The sequence below is a fragment of the Vanellus vanellus genome (assembly GCF_965231255.1).
Source record: "Vanellus vanellus genome assembly, chromosome: 2".
Lineage (NCBI taxonomy): Eukaryota > Metazoa > Chordata > Aves > Charadriiformes > Charadriidae > Vanellus > Vanellus vanellus.
Window position 1 is genome coordinate 97,456,516 of NC_138906.1, and position 18,786 is coordinate 97,475,301.

At 38.0% G+C, this 18,786-nt stretch overlaps 1 protein-coding gene across 1 annotated transcript in view; it reads right to left on the minus strand.

Moving 5' to 3' along the window:
- Positions 1–3,787: 3,787 nt before the first annotated feature.
- Positions 3,788–18,786, minus strand: part of GALNT1 (polypeptide N-acetylgalactosaminyltransferase 1) — a 62,242-nt gene continuing 47,243 nt past the window's right edge. The window contains exons 9-12 of the mRNA XM_082479787.1: positions 10,130–10,269; positions 8,944–9,042; positions 8,056–8,190; positions 3,788–5,583 (exon numbers count right to left, since the gene is read on the minus strand). Of these exons, the coding sequence (XP_082335913.1) occupies positions 5,437–5,583; positions 8,056–8,190; positions 8,944–9,042; positions 10,130–10,269 (521 nt within the window). The 3' untranslated portion in view covers positions 3,788–5,436. The remainder of the gene's footprint in view (positions 5,584–8,055; positions 8,191–8,943; positions 9,043–10,129; positions 10,270–18,786) is intronic.

An 18,786-nucleotide genomic window follows, 5' to 3' on the forward strand; every position in this document is an offset into this window, starting at 1 on the left:
GGAAGGGGGGGGAAATCTTCACCATGAGAGGTGTCAAACAAACAGGTTGACCAGAAGATTGCATCCTTCAAGATACTGAGAACTTGAGTGGACAAGGCCCTGAGCAACCTGCTCTAACTTTGAATTCAGCCCAGTTTCTGCAGGGGTTTGGACCAGATGACCTGCAGAGGTCTTTTCCAACCCAAGAAGCAAAGATGGGAACATCAGAAACTTGTGACTGAAACAGTATCCTTAAGTACTGAGAAAGAAGTCCAAGTTATTTAAGATAGCAAAACAACCAAAACTAGGTTATTTAAAACAGCATACAAGGAAAGAAAGCAAAAATCTCTAAATTCAACTTAATGCAAATGGAACAAAGAATTACTTCTACAGTCCTGTGTTATAAGATAAATGTTCAGAAGACTAAAATGCCACTGAGGATCACTTCATGAAAACATTTACTTAATGCACTATTAAAATGCATAATGGATAACATAGAAAAAATGCACATCTCTAATGGCAATATATGAACTCATTGGTACCTTTAACACGATAATCCAATCTTTGAAAGAATAAAAAAAAAAAAAGAATCAGGAAAGGGGATAGAAATGAGACAGAACTCCACAAGAGGTGAAACCAAAAAGCTTTCTTGAAGAATACAAATACAAAGCATGAATAATATCAAGGTTATTTGAGAACTCCCGGAGACATTAACCTACTGAAAGATGATGCATTTAAAACTGAACAAAAGGAAGTTCTTCTGCGTCTTACTAGTTGCTTCAGAGGTAAGGAAACCAGTAATGACCATTTCAGAGGCAGGTTACTATCTACGCCCCGACCCGGTGCTATGGCAATTGCCTGGTTTACTGTCAGAAGTAGCAGCTTGCTTTCACTTGAGAGTTCGGTTTTGATACGGAGTAGCATCACCTGTCTAAATGGCTTGCACGGTAAGGATCAGTTGACACTATATGAAATGCAGGCAGAATGCTACAAATGTATTCTCCAAGATTAAAAAAAAAAAGCGAACAATGTAGTGAGTTAGATTTCGTCTCAGTGTCATAATTTCTAGTCTCTAGATAACTTACTAGCTATGTGCCAGTTTTTTTCTATGTTAAAAACTTTTATTACATAAAAAGTACTATTTTGTTATTCAGAGTACTGTACACCATGTGCATCACCTTCACATATTACAACTATGTTTAGCTGAACAATTCTCAATTATTAGAGTGTTTAGAGTAAGGCACAAACTTGGGAACTATTTGCTTTACGATTGTAAGAAATGTTCTTATAGACCCGAGAGCAAACAGCATTCTGACGTTGTGCGAGTTTGATCATTTTAACTTGACATATTCCTGCCTTACCCTAAATCTTAAGTATTACAGTTAAGTTCAAATATGATGCAAGGCTTCTAAAGCTATTAACACCTATTCTGTAACACTTAATTTTTCCCGGATTTGTTCATTTGAAAGCATGGAGAAATTGTTAAAGTGATGAAGGAAAGCTTTGAGTAACTATTTCTCAGTCAGTCTCCTGAAGCATACTTGTATTTCTTACTTACCTTGAAGGGGAAATATGGCAGAATAAATCTGCCAAGGTTTTGCTCATCTCTCTGAATGCGTTACATTACTTGAACAAATAGAGCAACTAAGCAGCATCCTGCAGAGTAAGAATTCAAAAGATTATCTTAGTTTTGCTGCTAACTTGTAACAGAGATTCTCTCTCCTGCTTACAGTACATATCTCAGATTAGGACCGTTGCTGTGATAAGATGAAAAGTGACTGCTAAGCTCTTTCATATAATACTAGCATAAAAATAAAGCTACTAAAATACAACTTAATTTCATACTGATAAAACAAACTGGCAGACTGAGACAAAAACATTCACAGTTTATGTACACACTGACAACTGTTTTGTGTCTTTCAGTACCTAAACAGACTGAAGATGACCTAATCAGACCTGGCACAGTGTAGTTATCCAAAGTTTGTACCATAATACACTTCAACTCAGTTAAAAGGCACTGCTGTTTCTCAACAAATGTCTTCGCACAGGCAAATGAGAAGAGATGGAGAGCAGAACACTATCTTTAGAGAATACATAGCAAATTTATGCTAAACACACTGAGCACAGGACAGAAGAACAAACGAGAGTTTACCTATTCTCTGAAAAACTACTGATTTTTTCCACTTACCCTGCTTGTATTTGCTATCAGTGTCAAATAAGACAGAAGTGGTCTTTTATTTTTCCTCCTAGATTTGATCTGAACAAAGCAGCCACAAATGCAGAGGCACTGGAAAGCAGAATAGGATTTCTACTAGAAATTACTCATATGGCTAATAACACAGGTATGTCACACAGTAACAAAAGATGCCTTTTTTTTTTTTTTTTTTCCCTCAGAACTACAGCTAAACAGAGTCACTGAGGAAGCCCACCTTCAGCAGGGAGCTCTGACGACAGCCACTACATTTGTGATAGGTAAGGGAAGCTAGAAGAAAACCATGTGGGGAAGCTATTCTGTGGTCGCGTTTGAGAGATGCTTAATACAACGGAGTATTTGAGATGCACATTATTACAGGGACGGGGAACCTTTGCAGAAGCCCTGTGTTGTCCACCAACACAGCCTGTGGCGAGATGAGCAAGCTAAGAAGAGCCCACTGCCAGTCAACCAGCACCCGTTACCCCACCCCTGAACTGGCTGAGCTACGGGGTTTTGAGCCAAACAGCCAGGGGCTGCAGGCACTCTCCAGCCTTCTGCTTCCCCTCCCCATATCCAGAAGGGGAAGGGGGCTGCCTTTGCAGGTAAGGATCGATAAGGCATAGGCTGGAAATCGGACTGCTACTTCAGCTTTCCGAAGCTGACAACTTGATAAGTGAGTTTTTAAGTTGTGTGGTGGTTTTTACTGCAGTTTTATGTGACCAACATATAAAATGACTTGTTGAATTAGCAAGGGTCAAAATCAGAGTAACGCTGAGGCCTGCCTACAGGTTTAGTTACATTACAAGCCATGGCACTTAAGTTTTGTTAACAGGATATCACAGCAGTAATCATAAGAGTTAAAAATACAAAGTGAAAATGTATTCGTGTGTGTTCAGTGATGTGCCATACACTTATGAAATCTGAAACGCTAAATAAGACATTTTGAAAGCTTACAGGACTTTTACACTGCACTTGTGATGTTCTTGCTTCTCATTCCACAAAAGGTTACCCACCTCCGATTCAGAGCCCCTTTGCTGGCTATGTTTTCAAAAGGATGTATTTTGAGTTTCAGAAATTGTTTCTGAACTAATACATGACCTTATCTTTACACACCATGCCCCCTCCCCTGCACAAAGTGCTAGTTTGCTAAGATAAACTAAACTAAAATCCAGAACAAGACCCAAACCATCACTCACTGGTACATAGCAGAAAACTGAAAACAGTATTTTGGTGGCTAATATGCCGTATCAGACAACCACAAACTGTACTTCATAAACAGGATAAAAGCAGGAGGGACCACAGATTATCTAAGGAGCAAGAATACATATAAATTACAAATGATGACGCTGTCACCCATTCCATCCTTTTCCCTGACCATACCAAAGGAGTAAGTCTTCTCACATGAACACTCAGCCTTTTTTTTAAGTCATCTTGGCATACTTCAGTATCTTGCTGATGAATGTACCACACCATTACTTTCATAAATCCACTTCAATCTCATAAGATTTGCAGGGCTGTCCAAAAAGAGGAGTCAATGAAAGATAGGTAGATATTTAGATGCATTATGTGATGTTAATCCCACATTGTCTCATTCTATGTATTTTTAAAGTAGCAACATAATACTGCAATTTAACATTTCCCCTGCTTTGAGGATGAACACTCTTGTGTACTGCTGCAGAAATAACAGGTAACACTGACTAAAGCAACTTGGAATAGTAAATCTAAAATGGCTATAAAAGCCAAATATAATTCCACACAACTTTTGCATGAGTCTAGGTTTAATTTGCTTTACAGGACAGTTGGCCAAACAATGACATTTATCATAAAAATATCCTTTCCATTAAGCAAATCTCATTTTTCTTTCCAAAAGAAGATTCAATGTATACTCTGAGCGTTCAGTGGCTCATTTTCAAGATCAGCCCACACAGATTTTTCTTAACAAAACAAAGCAATTCAGTTAAAAAATGCAGACCAATGTAATGACATAGTCATATTGCTTTTGGCTATGTTAACTTTAAAAACCATGCCAATTTAACTATTTTTCTTTAGGTTTTATTAGAAAAAAAGCAGCAGATCAACATTACAATTCAGAGTCTAATCTAAATATGCACTTGACAATGAAGCACATCTGAATATGAAGTGAAAAAGGATTCCAGAAAACCTTCGTTTTTGCCAATCTCCTGCTACCCAAATCATGTATCTTTTCTTCTGGCTTTCTGATGACTGAAATCAAACAAGGAACAAAAGATTTATTGCTATGAAAACAAAACCGTAGTACAGTAGTATGAGTCTTGGGCGCTAAGCGTATTCCATCAAGTTAACTTAATTTCAAAGTGTACTTAAATCTTTTGTTTGGCCGTGAAAGTCCATAAGCTGACTGACCCAAGTATAAACTGAAACGGCAGGTCTGGACAGGAAAAAAAAAGTTAGACAGCATGTTAACCTCCAGTTTTCAGACAGTAATAGAAAGATACAATTCCAACAGCCAAGAAATTAAAATAAAAAAAATGAAAAAAGTTGATCTGACATTCAAGAGCTAAGTTTATTCTTATGCTCATTTTGTTCGCGCCCAAAATAATTTTAGACCCACCAGAAAAAAAAGTATTTATGGACTATCACAATTGAAAAAGAGAAACAATTGCCTTTTGACTGGGTTATTTTCCCCCACTGAGGTATAAAATCTACATATAAATTTGATACTTCACTATAACAAATTGTACTTTTCATAGTTCCGATTTAGTTTCCATTAAACCCTGTTTACTTTTTGTTTTTAAACCACGGAATTCTTATTTCATGTTACTGAATCTGGTTTCCAGCGCGCTCTCATTTATTTGTGGATCTATATTTAGTAGCCTGGTTACCACTGCTAACCAGGAAAAAAAAACCCTTGGAACTTTCTTCATTACAACAGCACTTTCAGCAGAGGTTACTGATGTGCAAGCAAACTACAACGATATGCAGCTCTTCAGAGAGACTATTTCATTGATTATGTTTCCACTGTCCAAACGTTCTCTAAATTATTTGCTGGAAGAAACTCTTTCGATCTTGTAAACATCAGTGGGCGCAGTTTCACTAGTATGTGTGGTAGTTTCACATCCTTATACAGGAAGGCTGGTTCACAGCTACTGAGAAGCTGCAGGAGTTCTAACAGCCGACGAACTGTGGATTCTGCCGAGCAGAAGTTTCTTCTGTTGCTACTTAACAGTGTAGCCAAAGTATCAGCCGAGGTAGCCCAGTCAATCCTTGCTTTTCTTTAGAACCTTTCAGAATATTTCTGGAAGGGTGACATTGCGAAGCAGCCACTGCTGGGAGCGGCTGCCGTTGCAGTCTCTGATGCTGGGTACCTGGCTGTCCTCTTCGGTGGCTTTGTCCAGGCACTGGTTACTGTTCACATGCAACAGGGTTAATTTCTTGAAAACAAAATGAAGAGAAATTAGTTTTACAAACATCACCAGGCATAAGCTAACCAAATGGTTTCTAGCGGCCATTAACATTCTTCCATGGGTAAGTAGGAAATAGACAAGACCCCTTGATTACTGACTCCAATCCCAATTCTAAAGAACACTTAAATGTGCTATTTGATGCTGTAGATAATAAAACCACTGCTTCGTGAAAAAAAGACCAGTCTGAACTTTTAAATGATACTCTTTATCAAGCAATATCCACCATTCTTTAAATAGGACTATACAGCTACAGATCTTTGAGGAGTTAGAAATTAAAGTTTTGTAAGACATACAACTTCAATTATTAGTTATAATAGTAGTTTTGATCAGATCAGAATAAACACACTGAATATGCATTCAAGAGTACATTTTTTCTCAGCTGGGGACACCAAACTGACCTTACACTATGTTCTTTTTAAAAGTATGTTCTTTTAGAAAAAAAGATGTGTACAAATTCATATATGTATATATCTTTTCCAATACCTACTAATCTCACTTATGCAATCTTCCATACACCACTCCATCTATCTCAGCACTATCCTCATGGAGAAGAGTTCTTCAGAAGCTGCATTTCCTGCCACTGTACTGCAGATACTCATCAGTGCATCAACTTGTGTACGGTACTGACTGGCATTACTATCAGTATTTCTTCTCTCACTCAGCAGCACAACCAGGACACTGGACTGACTGAAAAGTGGCAGAACAGGCAGGCCTTATGTGCACAAGCAGCGAAGCGTCAAAAAAAACACAAACCAACTCAAACCAACAACCTGAGCACAATCTCCTGCACTCATACAGCAGCTGCAGAATGAAGAAGGGAGTTGGAACAGACTTAAGTAGACAACAACTAACACAAAGCTTTCCCACCCCCCCCCACCCCTCCCCCACTTTCTTTTTCTTCCTGGTAGACATTAAGTGAAAGGGGTTTCTTACATGCCTCCTGAACAGAGGCAGAAGGAAAAAAATACTACAGGAAAATCACCCAACTACGTGGGCAGGAGTTCTTGCTAAGTATTCTCTAACTTATTTTTGTGCTTTATTAGCCAGCTTTCAGTAAAGTTCTGAAGATTATACCTAGATTTTTCATTGACAGAATAAAGAGAAAAAACACATACAACCAAATTTATGTTTGAGGATTGACACGGGAGAAGTCTGTTTTACAGTCTGTGGCAATCATTGCAAGACAGTGCAATTAGGTGTCTAAAGATGTAGTGTTCTTGCCATTTATAAAGTAGAAACAAAATAAAAAGCACTTGCTGCTTGGTGAATCACTGCATGTAGTAATATTACTCATATTATTTAAGTCAGGTAAACTAACAACATAAACCCCAAGAAAGAATAGTTCCCAAGACTCAAATTTAATAATATAAATTAACATTTAATCCTGAAAGCCTTCAACAGCTTTCTTTAGTCTCCTATCAGCAGTTGCTAGCAATATGCAGAAATCCTAGAAGAGATCCACTGTCTTCCACATTAACTGCCATCCTAATCAAAAATCATTATTCATACATATTTCCTTTTAGTCTTAAAGGCTGTAGGTTTTGTTAACACCTCAGCCACCAAAATCTGTAGTAAGTCTATTTAGTTAGAAATACACTTTTTTTTTTTTTTTTTTTTTAAATCAGTGAATTGAGGTTTTAGTTGCTAGATATCTACATGTTCTCTTTGTAAAATAGTCATCATGGTTATACTGGCAAGATTCCTCTTCCACAATAACTGATTTTAATTTAACAAGCTTGAGAACTATTTTTTTAGGTAGCCATGCCATAAGTCAGAGTTCTTGACTGCACTACTCCATCACAAAATTGTTTTTAGAGCTTGCAAATCAAATTAATGATGAATGGATCAATGGTCAATGATTTCTAGATCTGACAGTTCAACATATGAACTTCAAAATAAATTTGAACATTATGTACAAGAAAGAGAACGATTAAAATAAAGCTGTTTTAAGGATCTCTACCTTATACATACTATGATCAGAAAAGTAAAATATGCCTTATAATTTTGGGATGCTGATTTTTTAATCAGAAAAGTATTTCCTTTAAACCTTGTCCAAGATAAGACAACAGGTGCTGAATTTGTCACAAAATCATTAGCATTATCTTTTACTGGTCCAGTAGATAACCTGGAACACTTTTCCATTGTTGATCTCATTGTAACACAACACTACACTATAATAGACTATCTTTCTCCAGAGCATCCAAAAGCACATTGAGAATATTCTTCTAAAAGCTCCCCCAAAAGTCACTAGGTAATTAAATCAATATAGATGCCCATTGAGTGACTACACCATAAATAAGAGGGAACATAACCCTGACTTTTACTGTTCCCTGTTTTGACTGTCAAATAGTGGTCCCACACTGGAATATGTTGCTCTGTAGGCTCACGTAAAAACTCAACTTCTCTCATTTTAATGTCACAAGTCACTAGAAGACTTACCACTGGATCATATTCCCAAAGCTGATTTCCTTTTAGATGGTGGCACTTAAGCATTGTTACTGGGCCATTAAGTTTGGATACATCTAAACACAAATCATCTGTCCGAATTTCTTTGTTGGCAGTATATGAGAAAACCTAGACAGAAAAAGAATGAGAGGAACTCAAAAAAAAGTTCAACTAAAAGATTTTCTGGGGCAGGGGGAACATTCATGCATTACTTCATTAATTACCCATTAAATCACTTTTCTTTCTTTTCCCTTCAGCATGCATAGAATGATTAATTATTTTTTTTTAGGGAGTAAATATAAACACTATATGAACAAGCTCTTCAGACAAAATTGACATTTTTTTTTTAATTGCAAACTGCTTCCTGCATAGAAACAGGAGGATTCCCAATACAGATAATCTCTGTATATTGGAAAACAATTCATCAAGAATTATTATCAAAGTAGAACTGAAAACCAGATATAAACTAAATTCCATAACTGACACCCAGAAAAAAAAGAACATTAAACCAGAATTTCAGGTACAGGCATGTTTTGTTAAAGTAATGATGCCAATCAGGAGGTCTAACCAGAGAACCTACAGGAGGTGAAGTCTAGCATGTAGCAGTCTCCTCCTCCCCTTATTTCATTTTTGACTTGAAAGTTGATCTAAACCCTATTGCAGTCAGGACTCAAAATACTACAAATGACAAACCAGCAACAAATCTCATGCATTTCCTCTTGCAAGCGTCTTTTTCAATGAAGGTTTCCTAAACTTTACACTTTAAGTATACTTTGAAGATAACTACTAAAAGAAACAAAGAATTGTCCTGATGAGAAATAGGGTTCCAAATAATTCAGTCCTTTAAGATAATTTAAAAAAAAAAAAAAAAAAAAGAGTCACCTGATTGCCACCCATTCCATGGCAGTTAAAGATTCCAACTTTCTCGTTTTCTTTTCTTGCCATGTTATCCAGACATTGATTTGTCTCCACATTTCTTATCTGGGAGTGAAGAAGAGCACATCACCAAAGGCTGTTATTTTTAGAAAAGAAAGAGGTCCCTATCAAACCACACCAGCACCAGTTCTCTCAGCTATACACCAGAGGTTACATAAAATGTAAAATATGGGAACCGTACTGCAATGAGACACCACTGTCTGAGACTCAAACTCCCAAGCAAAAGTTACCATGTTACAGAACCACGTTTGTTTCTTTGCTTTCTTTCAGGGACCTTTATCTCAGGGACTCTTTTTTGCTCAAAGACTCAGCTACAACAGAATGGACACAACTGAGTATCCAGCCCAGAACCTTCAGAAGTTTTAAAGCACTCTCCTAGGCACAGTGGGTTTAATCCCCTTTGAAATGAGTGGGTTCAGTTTCCTCACTTCTTTAATCCCTGTATTACTATATAGTAAGCAGGCACGAATATCAAGTCTTTTGATAGCCACGCAGCAGCATGAATACCTGCTCCATTTTTTTAAAAGAAATGCTTTTAACAACAAACAGTACAAAAATCACCCTACAACATCCTTCATATTTGGTGCAACATGATTTGTAGGGGAGAGTGAGTGCCTACTTATTTAGGACAGCATCATCTGTGCTACCTCTACAGTCACTTAAACTTTAAAGAAAAAACAGAGAAATGCCCAGCAAGGCTTAGAGATCACTAAAATCTGCTAGTCATTGACAAGGGTTCTGGGGATAAAGTTCAGAGTAGTTTTTAGAAAAAGTCCTTGTTTGACCTGGTATAGCTTTTTTAAGCAAACCTCTGCTCATACTCTACATAGAGAACATTATAAAGTTATCCATAACTATACATTTCCAAAAGAGTATTTCTAAAGCCCTTCTATGTGACATCTAGTACCGTAGTAAAAAAGGGAAAACATTCAAATTACAGTACTGTACACCAAAGCTCAGTTTTCTGCCCCACTGAGAAGCCAGATGTATCATTTTACAGATAACAGGAACACAGGTGCAAGAGACTTGAACTTTGCTGGAGATAACTTGTTTGCACAACGTAGTTCAGAATACAACTTACTGTGTAATGTACTTTACATAGGGTAGATAAATACGTAGGATGAAATCTTACCTCTCCCAGAGAAAAGTAATGGCGTGGAATTTGGGAATCAGGATAAACATTCTCCAGGTACCAGGAGAAAGGCTTGCACTGGAGCTTGCGTCTTAGTCCAAGTCGTGACGATATGTCCCCATAATCAACTTTTGTAACGCCTGTAGAAACAGAACGTTTTATTCAATGGCTGCTAATAAGTGTTATATAATTCCACTTAATACAAAAATCATCAGTATAATACACTGCTTGCATGAAAGACACTGTCTTTCGAAATTCATCTCTACACAAAGAAATGAGTAGTTTTTGGTTTTTTTTAAGATAGCATTATGCTGTTTACATTCTCAGAGAGGACACGTCAGTCACTACCTGTGACTTTTTTTTCCAGGTAATTATACAAAAAGATGGAACCACTACATCTGTGCTACACATGACAATTTCTTACCTGTGGTTTGTGGAACAATTTGAATGCAGTTGCTTACTAAGTTATCAGAGGAGAAAGGCTGAAACTGTTATAGTCAATAATGTTATTCTATCCCCAGTGGCAACCGGGGTGCATATCTATGCAGCATAACACAGCAGTCTCCTTCTGTGAAGCAAGGAGAATTCCATTTTAATTTAGTTTTGTAAGCCAGGTACCACCTGCTGGACCCTTCATCATCTAACTGCACAAAGAAACAGTCAGAAAGCAGCCTTCATAAAGAGAACTAATCCTTTAATAATTCAGTGTTTGTTCAATATAACTGCAGCATTTGCAGGAAGTACGTTCACCATTAGGACTGTTTTGTTTTTTTTTTTTTTTTTTTTGTGGTATTTTGCTTGTCTTTTTTGTCCTTTGCCTCTCACTTATCAAAGCGCTCGTTCTTCCTGTATCTTCCCACTCCTTTATGGTTGCTCTAATTCCTTCTGAAAATTAATTTGTGCAAGTCCCATCTGCAGATGGGTCAAGGAAGGCATGCATGATCAGTATTTATGCCTTAGAATTAAGCACTATTGTCATTAATATTCCAATAGTATTAAATAAGGGTAGGATAATTTCTAGTTTTCAGGCATCACGTTCTTGTATTTTCCACACTACACTCAATACCACACAGGCAAAAGTAATACATTACAAAAAAAAACAAACCAAACAAAAAGCCAAACCAAAAAAAGAACAAAACCAAGTCCTAGCAATTTAAATTCCCCTCACAGATCACAAATATGGTTCAACTGGCCACCACACTATATACCTCCAGCTGCATACGTTTTTCAGAAATCCCTCCCTTAGAGGACTGTGATTTACTTCTAAAACTGTTGACCTTTTCTAACAGTTTGAGGCATTTCTAAGTTGGCATACTGTGTTATTAAATCGACCTGCCAGCAGATGGTGTATTTCTACTCAATTAAGACAGATAACTGCATAATTTCAGCTAAATGTTTCTAAATATCAATAAAAACATTAGTAATTCCAATATTCCAGAAAGAAAAAATACTAGCCAGGCTTTGAGGCTTTTGTTTTGTTTTAAAAAACAAACAAAAAGAACAAACCACACAGAGACTGTTAAACAGAGATGCCAGAGAACTATACTGGTAAGGGAATGAAAGCAAAGGAAAGTTTATTTTTTAATGAAATTTTGAATACTGTCAATGAAATTTCTTGGAACAGAATCCCAGAAAACTTCAGTCTGGGCTTTCCAATCACAAAAGAAATACCAAAACGAAGAAACACAAGACAAAAAAAAAAAAACAAACACTTCCCTATCTTCACCAAAGCAAATATTTGCTCTACATCAAAAGGAGCACTCTCAAAAGATGATGAAGTAAGAAGAGAAAGACTGTACCAACCACACCTAAGTATGGAGCTAAGTACGGAGTTCTTAATTTTTCAGTGATGAAAAAGCAGCTGATGGATGAAACATTTATTATGCCATCCTCACAACAGCCTTATGATACTCAAAACTGATCCATCAGTTTGCCATGCTGACCTTCAGAAAACAACACTGTTAAGGCTTTGTCACATAATTGAATGGCAATAAGAATTAAAGTCACAACCATAAAGAATTAAATGCAAAGTGATACTTAATAGCATATAAGTGTGCTGTTCCTTAAAGTAGTTTTAAATGTCACCATGTAGAAAGAAAAGTGCCAGCTGATTTTCCCTCCCTTACAATGACATGAGGTGTGTATTATATTCTATTTAACCATTTTTAGTTTGAAAAACTTCTTAAAAAGTCCTCTCTCGAGTTAAGTCTGCACCAAACCATGTACTGGCACATAGACTACAGTCAGCAGATGGACTGAATAGCAGCACCAGTATAGTTGTCTTAGTAGTGTCCTCTAACAAGACTGAATTACTCTGTTTCCCAGGTTTCTGGTACCTTATCCATACTACCCAAAACTAGCTTGACTGTTCCTATACATTTGTACTGTGCAGTACAGTGGCAGTTACTTATGGGTAACAGTTCTTTTTTGGGAAAAAAAAAAAAGACCAAGAAAGCTGCAAAATATAAAGTAAATAAAAAAAATTACGTACATCTAAATCATTATTTCCTCCACAGACTGGTAAAATTTATATACACATAACAGTGACATACACCATCCAGTGTTTTTGTACTTGTTTTTAAAGGCTCAGCTAAGAAAACAAAACGAAAAACAAACCACAAAACCAGCATTAGATCAAATCTTCCTCCTAGAAGACAATTATGGCAGACTCTACAGGTATGTGCATCATGAGGAAGACAATCATATCCACTAGTTGTTCTTTCAAATATTTGGGTTTAGTTCGTTTAAAAAAACCTCTCAGAAATAGTATTTAACAACACTTGCTACTGTTGTCTTTATTTGACCATGCAAGATATTTTTTTCCCAAGCCCTAATTATATTAAAAGCCTGGACCTCCCTGATGATTCTATTTGTCACAGCTTGCTATTTGCTGTGGGGCAATCGCATGCTTTTTTCCACACGTACGCTTCAAGATGTACTAAAAATAAACATTGATAAGGCAAAAAAACCCACATGAAACCATCCAATCACACCATCACCAGATAATTATACAAACGTAAGATTCATCTCAGCACTTGCTTGTGCTGTCGCTATTCTCGAATAAATTTGGTATGCCGTACCAAATTTCTCTGATTAGTAATATATAATATATATAGTCTTTCTTATACCTTTAGAAGATCGTACGTATAATGATGTCTATCAGTAGAATATTCCTTCAGATAACTTTTTTTGCCACCTTGTATTTAAGCTCCCCATCAGCCGCCTTGCAACAGTTCTGCCATCCTCAAAATTTCAAAAGAGCTGAAGATTCCATCAAATGGTTAGAGTTGGAAGGGACCTTAATGATCATCTACTTCCAACCCCCCTGCCATGGGCAGGGACACCTCCCACTAGACCAGGTTTCTCAAAGCCCCGTCCAACCTGGCCTTGAACACTTCCAGGGATGGGGCATCCACAACTTCCCTGAGCTACCTGTTCCAGTGTCTCACCACCCTCAGAGTGAAAAAATTCTTCCTAATATCTAATCTAAATCTACCCTCTTCCAGTTTGAAGCCATTTCCCCTCATCCTATCACTACATGCCCTTGTAAAAAGTCCCTCTCCAGCTTTCTTGTAGGCCCCCTGCAGACACTGGAAGGCTGCTACAAGGTCTACCTGGAGTCTTCTCTTCTCCAGGCTGAACAACCCCAACTCTCTCAGCCTCTCTTCATAGGAGAGGTGCTCCAGCCCTCTGATTATCTTTGTGGCCCTCCTCTGGACTCGCTCCAGCAGGTTCACGTCCTTCTTATATTGAGGGCTCCAGAGCTGGATGTAATATTCCAGGTGTGGTCTCATGAGAGTGGAGTAGAGAGGCAGAATCACCTCCCACAAGCTGCTGGCCACACTTCTTTTGATGCAGCCCAGGATATGGCTGGCTTTCTGGGCTGCCAGCACACATTGCTGGCTCATGTTGAGCTTCTCATCAACCAACACCCCCAAGTCCTTCTCCTCAGGGCTGTCCTCAATCCATTCTCCACCCAGTCTGTATTTGTGCTTGGGATTGCCAAATGAAGGCCCACATGCAGGACCTTGCACTTGGCCTCGTTGAACTTCAAGAAGTTCACACAGGCACACATCTCAAGCCCGTCCAGGTCCCTCTGGATGGCACCCCTCCCCTGTAGCGTGTTGACCGCTCCACACAGCCTGGTGTCGTCGACAAACTTGCTGAGGGTGCACTCCCTCCCAACATCCATGTCACCAACAAAGATGTTGAACAGCATTAGTCCCAGTACTGACCCCTGAGGAACACCACTTATCACTGGTTGCCACTTGGACATGGAGCTGTCGACCGCAACTCTGAGTGTGACCGTCCAGCCAGTTCCTTATCCACCAAGTGGTCCATTAGTCAAATCCACATCCCTCCAATTTAGAAAACAGGATGTCGTGTAGGATGGTGTCAAATGCTTTGCACAAGTCCAGGTAGATAAGTTCAAGCAAGCACTTGCTTGCCAAGTTCAGTGTGTGCCAATACAGTTACGTTAAACTGCTTTGAAAAAAAAAGTATGACGTTTTCATCACGATTATAAGTTGTTCAATCATTTTCAAAAGCACAGTATGAAAACTGTTTCATCTAAAACTAGTCTTCTGTTAAAAATCATAGAACTTGGGTTTTTTTAGAATTATGAAACTTGATAAGCGATAATTATTCCAAACCAATTTGAAGAGCTACATTATTTGCATTCCCAATTAAAGTTAATAGGAAATACTAGCTGAAAACAAGAACACATGGAATCAATCAGTACATATTTTGACCACAGGCAAGATCTACTGTCATGGACTCAGCCCCTTCTCTGTCCTCCTGATCACTCAAAAAATGTTATCCACGTACGCAGCAAACCTCAACTTACCATGCTTGGCTAGAGACAAGTACATGCAGTGATTAGAAACTAGGCCTACTGATCCAGTTTTCAGGATAACACGTCTATGTTTCTGTCTAGATGGCACTCGCAGTGCTGCCTTTCCAAGCCTTCTGCCTGTCCACTTAGCCCCAGTGGAATGGAAGATACCTTCTGGGGTAAACTTTTGGTCAATAATAAAATTAATTTCCATAATTTCCATGCCAGACAAGGCTCTACCGAATCTCATTGGAGCTGCGTTTTGGGATGCCTTCAGCTCACCAGCTGGGATACGAGAGGCTGCTGAACAACAAGGATGCACGCTGGACGAGGAGCAATGGGCCACATGTAGCAGCTGGAACCCAGACTCACATACAGCACAGGGAAATCACATATTCTAAAAGTATCCATGCTTCACCTTTAGATTAAGGATACCAACAAATTCAATTTATCGTTGACTAGCAGTTAGGAGAAGGTTAAGGGGAGGTAGCTGTGGTAAGACAAATGCTTTGCAACAGCTGCTGTGAAAAGCAGTGGCTTTCCCTTGCTTAACTTCAGATTCCTGCTGCACCTCCTGTGCGGACAGAGGTGCTAACTTAACCAGTAGAGAGCCAGCCCACAGCGCAAATGATCTTGACAAGTTTGACAAGTCAAATCCATTGACATAGATGATCAGTAAGTGAGGGGAGGTGAAGCCCTATCACCTGCGATGAAAAGCAAGGCACTCTTCTCGCAGCAAGCTGTTAGACTGACATTGCCATCTCATGAAGCCTCACCTTGGACAATCTAGTCCTAGTATTTTAGACTGGAGAGAGTGGTGAAAGGCCAGCATTAGAAATAAAGAAGTGGCAGAGTCCACAGAACAGAACGACCAGAGCCAGGAATCAGACTATTCACCTGCACATGCTGGATTCATCTTCTGAAAGCCTAAGAGAAAATGGCCTGGGAAACAGTGCCCTGCTGCAATGCATGACTGTGAGGAAAACTGTCGGCTCATGAGAAAAGACTACAGCTAGTGCCATTACTGCCACAGAGAATAGCTGGTGCATGCAATGAGATAGACTTGATTTTGGCTGAGCAGTAGCTGCTGCAACACTTTCCTGCCTAACCTCCATCTGTACCTTAACCACTTCTAAGCAGAGAGATGGCTTCTAAAATACATGAAAGCGTAAAACGGACAAGTAACAATTTCTACTAGGCTGTACTTATTCAAGAAAAAAGGATTACAGGCTTACTTTTCGAGAGGGCAGCTTTCCATTTAACTACATCACATCAATAGTAAAAAGTCTCTTGAGTGCCTATCATTCAAGCAGTAAGCCTTTTTTTTTTTTTTCCAGACAACACAGATTACATGAAGTGGGAAAGCTACTCGAGAATCGTAGGTTTGCTTTCCTGGACCAATCCCTCTGTGATTCACTGTCTTAGGGGAGCAGAAGAAAAAGGATATAAAGGAAGAAACAAACTTCTTGTTAGATAGGCTCAATGATGCCTGTCAGTATATTACCTCCTTCAAAATCCAATTTTCTCATCCATGTCAACTAACAGGAGAAACACCTGCGTGCCTGTTTTCTTTGCTCATCTGCACCCAGGCTTGCAAACCAGCATCAGCTGAAAAATTCTCATCTCGCTCCTTGCAAGAACTTGTGACACTGTCACAGTAATATTGAAAGTACACATCGTACTGGCAAAGAGTTTCACAGGCAGCATACTCCGGTCTGCCAGAGGGTCACTACACCATCATTCCGCAAGAACTAAACATTTAAATTTTTATATTAGAAAGATACCTGGAAAAGCAGAGTATGGCTAAACGATCCAACATAGCAGGGATTCATCAAGTTCTTAAGACAACTATTGGCCAGAAAGACTTACTAAAATTTACATTGCTGCTATTTACTGTCAACAGGTAAAATCAGGGTCTGCAAAACTCATAATATTTGAGATACCAAAATTACAAAAGTAAGGTGTTTGTGAACTTCCCAAAATAGTAACGCTTTCTAGTTAACACCTACTGGCTCTCACAACTTACGTGGATTTGGGAAGTGAGAGGCATGAGCAGCACTGAATACATTTCTGTGTTCATTCTCTGAACAATAGGTATTATATAGCTAAGAACAAACCACAGTACTAACCACTCTCTTCACAGCCCCAGGCAACAAACCAGTTTCATAACCCAACTTATTCAGGTACTATATGAACCTATTCTTGGAACACTTAAGAATTCTGGTATCAAACTTTAGTGCCGTGTCAATACAGATATGGGTACACAAATGAGAACCTGTGCCAGTCAGCAGGTGCAGATGCTCTAAGAGGAGCTTGGCAAGAACACATCCCTATCCACCAATCATTCAGGCTATTTGCATACAAAGTACGCAGACATGCATCTTTTGAAAGGAAAGAAAATATACAGTGTAGTTACAGATAATTGCTCAAGTTACTTTTACTATCTCAAAATTTTTAGCATATTTATTTTAAATTAAATTTCTTTCATTCCTTTTCTCCACCAGGAGAATGCATGCATATTCCACAATACTGCAAAGCTATGAAAGAAAGTCCTATCAAAACAACAATCCTACATAATTCAAACAGTACAGCTCCTTTTGTAGCTTATGGTTACCAAATGAAATGGAAGGTCTACAGTGATTATATATAAAGTAACATAGCCTCATCACAGTGTTCAGTAATTTACATCTGTTTTCAAGAATTAGGTTATTTTTATAGTCAGGTGTTCCAGCTACTTAGTACATTTTAAAATCTAGCTTGACATGAATGCATATTAAGCAATCTTAACCAAAAATGACTGCACCTCTTTATATACAACTTTTCTGAATACTATATCTATACATGTCATGTTTGAATTCATAATGCTTCATTAATAACAACACAGGGCAGTAACCATAAGCTGTTAGCTTCTGATTTCACCTAAAAAGCTTTGAATAGTAGCAAAAATTATTTTTTAATTAAAAAAGCTACATAGTTTTATTTGAGTAATGCATTCTCTTAAGATGAAAAACCACCATAAATCCGCACAGTCATTTGTTCTTACAAGTATTCTTAAAACCTGCAATTTAAAATTTGACACTTTTCAGACTCCTATTACAATGTATTACACCTTTTAAATTTCAATACAAATGCAGGCTTAATAAGCAGGTCATAAGGAAATACTAGTTTTAAAGATAAGACTTTGGAGAAGCAGACATGGCATATAGAACCACTTAGTATTTAAACTGAATGTCTCTAATGTCTCAAGTATTTAGAGAGGATGTCCGTTGCTACCCAAAGTTTATCTCTTTTTTGTTTTTAAAAAACAAAAAAAATACCCTATAGTGGAAAGTAATAATTCAGTAATTCCCAGGCTTCCTTTCTTTTCCTGATTTTTTTTCAGAAAGTTTGAGTTAATAGGAAATTTGCTCTCATATTTTACATCCTCTCATTTTGTTAACATGCATTTTAAGAAACATAATAAATATCATCACAGTCAAATATATTGGCAGTTTGCCTCCATACGGTGAAGTGCAAACACTACCAAGCCAAGAGATGTTAACTTTTGCCACTCATGCTACAGGGTTTCACTTAAATCACTTCTGACCTATTCAACCTGGAATGCCTACAACACCCAAGGCGGAGGCCAAACTCCAGCACATCGTGAGATGTATTTGGACTGCCAGTTTTTAGCACTACAGTTGAGCTCTTTGATATTCCACTGAGCTTTAATTCTCTTACACATGAAGCTCATTCTTAAATAATATTTAAAAAAAAAAAAAAAGAAAATGTTTAAAAAAAAAAAGGAGAAAAAAGACTTCAAGGCACATCTCTGGCTAACAAA